The sequence below is a fragment of the Lactuca sativa genome, chromosome 1 (assembly GCF_002870075.4).
Source record: "Lactuca sativa cultivar Salinas chromosome 1, Lsat_Salinas_v11, whole genome shotgun sequence".
In the NCBI taxonomy this organism is placed as follows: Eukaryota; Viridiplantae; Streptophyta; class Magnoliopsida; order Asterales; family Asteraceae; genus Lactuca; species Lactuca sativa.
This window is the reverse complement of record NC_056623.2, coordinates 32,278,692-32,283,195: the sequence shown is the minus strand read 5'-3', so window position 1 is coordinate 32,283,195 and position 4,504 is coordinate 32,278,692. Positions and strand designations below refer to the sequence as shown.

The 4,504-nt window shown below is 40.5% G+C and overlaps 1 protein-coding gene across 1 annotated transcript; it reads right to left on the bottom strand.

The window, feature by feature from the left end:
- Window positions 1-3,223: 3,223 nt before the first annotated feature.
- Window positions 3,224-3,775, bottom strand: LOC111913598 (uncharacterized). Its single transcript, XM_023909325.1, has one exon. It carries the CDS (start codon window positions 3,773-3,775, stop codon window positions 3,224-3,226), a length of 552 nt encoding a protein of 183 aa, XP_023765093.1.
- Between the last annotated feature and the right edge of the window lie 729 nt (window positions 3,776-4,504).

Sequence of the window (4,504 nt, the reverse complement as noted above, 5' to 3'; positions counted from 1 at the left end):
TGACTTGTTGACTTTATTTGAATTTGAGTTGACCAGAATTTGACGGTTGTCACATCATCCCCCTGTTAGAGGGAATTTCGTCCCAAAATTAGTACTTTGACCGGGACTTCATGAATTTGGAGAAAAGATAGGGAAAACTTTTCGTAGTACAAGAAATTGGTATGGCAGGGACCAATCCGCCTGATGTTAAATGACGCCTTGGAATTTCTTATTGTAACTTGAGCTAAGTCAATTTAAAGGAGTTATTGTTTTGAAATGATAGTGTATTCTATGTGTGCCTTGATGCTCTCCGCTACAAAGTGGAGACTCTCGTTCATTTCGATTTCGCCAAGTGGTAAGTGGGCACTCCCACGTTTTACCGAAGTTAACCACTCAAGCTATTAACATGTCGCCCAAGATTTGAACAGTCCCTTTTGTTATGCCTGTTGGTTTGCTGTTGGTAGGCCATACCTAAATCTAACCTAGTTCCCTGTAAGGGTTGCTAGGGTCGCGAAATGAATCTACTATCTCTGTTAGAGATAACAGATATTAATAGACCCTGTGGTCGCATGATCTATTTGATGTACGTTCTAGTCAATTCCTCCATCCTGTCGGTTTCTTTGATTAGTAGGGAGTGTGCGTTTTCGGCCAGTCTGTCGACGGTTACCCAAATGGTATCGAGACCATCCATTGCCTTGGGTAGCTTGGTTATGAAGCCCATGGTTAGCCGCTCCCACTTCCTTTCAGGTATCACTGGGTGTTGTAGGTAGGGGTGAGCAAAAACCGAACCGCAAACCAAAAAAACCGAAAAAACCGCATAAACCGAAACCGAAATGAAAACCGATGGTGTGGTTTTTAGTTTTGCAAAAACCGAAAATACTCGGTGCGGTGCGGTTTCTAGTCTCGCAAAAACCACAAAAAACCGAACCGCACCGCATATATATATATATATATATATATATATATATATATATATATATATATATATATATATATATATATATATATAAAGTGTTGATATTTATAAGAACCAAGAACTTATGACAATTAAAATTTCTATAAATGTAAATATCTATCTTATCTATCGGAGGATGACTTTATATTTTTAAGTATACATTCAGTGGTATTTACAATAGCAAATAATGTTTATGACATTTTTTGTAACATTTAAATATAAATAGTACTGGTGATATAGTATCATTTTTAAGAATACATTAATTGATATTATCCTATGTACTTGTGAAAAAAATATTATATTAAATTCGTATTATATTGAAGCATTAGAAACATGTTGAATGAGTGATTATGTAATTTGATTTCGAACCAAGAGGTGGTGGTATCGGTTTATATCCAATAAAAGATTAGCACTCCTCATCTGAGTCAAAATAACTCGTTGAGTTACTTGAGTTTTTGTAAAAAGACAAAACGAAAAAAAAAACTAATAAAAACCGCAAAAAAAAACCGAACCGCAAAAAACCGCAATAAAAAACCGCAAAAACCGAACCGCATAAAACCAAATGGTGCGGTTTCTAAATTTCAAAAAACCAAAGTTGCGGTTTTCGGTTCGGTTTTGACCAAAAACCGCACCGAACCGCACCATGCTCACCCCTAGTTGTAGGAGACACGAAGGCTTCCTTTATTCTCTCTTGGCATTGGCGCAAGTCCGATACTTGCCCACATGTGTAGCGATGTCTGCTTTCTTATTCTCCCACTTACGATACTTTTTGAGGTCCGGACACATCTTGTGCAAGCCTGGATGAAGGGGAGTAGCGAGTTTTCGTGTGCTTCATTCGTGACATTATTTCTGAATCCATCAACCTCGGTGTCCAGATCCGGTTCATGGGATAACATGCCCCACCGTCGGTGCCTTCTAGGTTCTTATGATCGGTGAAGATTGTATGCTTCGTGTCGTAGAGATGGTGCCTCTTGACCTCTAGGGAGAACACTACCGCTCCTAGTTCGAGGTTATGCATTACCTAGCCGACCTCATACGTCTTTAGCTGTCTTAATTCATAAGTAATAACTTCTTCTCGGAGCGTTGCATAGGGCCTTCTGCACTGTTCCTCGATTGTTGAGCTCGGTAGGAAGCATGTGGGTTTGGTTTACGCGACTAGAATTATTCGGATGGTAGGACGTTCACTCGTCCTCCTGGCAACCTTGACCCGAAGTTCATGGCAAGACTCGTGCCTGGTCCATTAACTTGCGCATATTGGTCGTATATACTTAAGGTTGGCAAGACAGTTGGATGGGTGACTCTGCCCCAAGGCCACAACCAGACAAGGAACAGGAAATAGGGCGGAAGCACACATCCAATGTCCGTAGAATCTTAATTATACATTATCCTCGCATATACACGTAGTAGTAGTAGACTAACCGTATCTGTCACAAGTTTTGGTGCTTGAACCTTGTCTGTTGTATGCGTGACATTCCCGAAGGGTCTCCTGGAAATACTTGTATAAGGCTTCGGAAGTATAACAGTCCTCTGGTGAGTGTTTTGGGGTTTCACAGCGAGACATGACCCAGAGGTTCGTGTCGAATTCATGTTATGAGAGACGAAAGTTCTGATATTCGGTGGGTTAGGTGAAGGGTCCTTTCGTAGCCATTAAATCGGGAAGATGAGGACTATACCAATCGAAATTGAATGGTGACAACAGTATCTTTTTAGATAAAACATGTGTTAGGTTGTATTCATAAGAAGTGCTCATTAGAGTGATAAAGTATCTTGTGTTTCTTTTCAGTGTGTTCCGTTTTGTTCGATGTTATTATTACTGTAGATGATTCATACCACAGTGTCTAGCACTGGTAGTGAGTGTGTTTCGATAGCTAGTAATGATACTTGATATCATGATCCCTGACAGGTCACTCTATGATCGAGTGGTATATATACGTTGTATGTAGTTTGATATTAGTGAAATCGTCGAGTGGGTGGCTTCACCATAATCCTACTACTAGACATGGAACAGGAGTCAGGATGGAATTATTTGTTTCAAGGCTTTAGTATTTTGATTATAATTAACCCCAAGTACAAGGTCATCACAGCTTACATGTAATGATCCTAAGGTCATATATGAGTGTCTTTGGTTTGATTTAAACGAGAGAGTATTTTAACTACTTTTTAGAAAGACGGTGATTTTAGCAAGCATACCAAATTCATTACAAACATATGGTACTTAAACGTTTTTGTCGTTGGAAACATTACAAAAGTCCTAATATGGTTCCCTTGCTGCTCCTGCTGGTGTGTTCATCACACTCCTCCTGCTCGCCCGTCATTCTTCTCAGTTGGGCATTCTCTCTTGAAGTGTCCCGTTTCACCGCATAGGTAGCATACTGGGCCTACCTTGGTACTGGTGATTGAAGGGAGGTGTTGGGTTTGGTTTCTGCAGAAGCAAGCAGTATGACCATTCTTGTCGCAGTTTTTACAGTGCATCACACGACAAACCCCATTGTGATGGAAGCCACACTTGTTACACTTTGGGAGTGATCCCTCATATGGTCTGGCCGGCGCTTGGGTGACAGACCCTGTGGCTAGTGTCGAGGCATGTGTTGTGACTGCTGTCGTAATTGTAGGGGTGGTCATGGGTTGTTGTCTTTTAGCGAGTCTTTGAGATTGGTTGCTCTCCTTTTCGTTCCAAAACTTTTGCTTCTTGTTCGTAGGCTTGTGGCCTGAGGCATTTTCATTGGTAGACGCCCGCTGGTGTTCTTGATTGTTAATGCGGTTAGTATTTCTGACACCATCTTTGTGTCTACTGGCGTGGTTAGCATTGAGTTGTGCCATGATGGCTGCCACGGCTGCCATGACTGCAGCTTGAAAAGTAGCAGAGTCTATCTGCAAGGTTGGTGCCTTGTTAGTTGGTTGGTTGCCTCTTGGTGAAGACATAGCTCTGTTTCACGATGAAAATGACTTCGTGAGTGGAAATAATTACCTCAAATGCATTCTTACGATTTATATTCACATATATAAATTTTTGCACATTTTTGTACTATTCCTAGTGTTTCTGCTAACGTTCATGAGACGGAGTTATGGTAGTGGGTTGAAGTAGGTTTCATACGGGCGTTTTAAGATTTACTCGTCTTGGGATCATGTTTGTCCAAACACGCTTGGCTGAGGAGTTTTGATAGGATCCGATGTATTAGTGCTCGTATGATCACACCCCATAGGTCTACGAAGAAGGAACCCCTCAACCAAATTGTTTAAAGGTGAGACGGAAATGAGTCTTTAGAATGGCTATACGTCGCGAGTTTTCTAACTAAGTTTATCTTATATAATTTCGTAACGTAATTCGGTTGTTAAGGGTGTTCTGTAAATAGTTCATAACGAGAGTATTTATATGATAAACTCATGTGTTTTAGTAGTTCTGTATCCAAGTGAAACCTTGTAATTTGACCCAAGCTAGGTCCTAAGCCCATCTTGTTAATATGATTCTAGTAATTCTGGTTTCAGCGAAAATTTTGACCTCGATGCAGGTCTGTCTCACATCCATGCAAGGAAAAGTTTTGATAGCAACTAGATCTTTCGATTAGTATG

What these genes read in the sequence shown, in the direction of transcription:
- LOC111913598 (XM_023909325.1), bottom strand. Translation starts at nt 3,775, where the DNA reads ATGGCAGCCGTGGCAGCCATCATGGCACAACTCAATGCTAACCACGCC.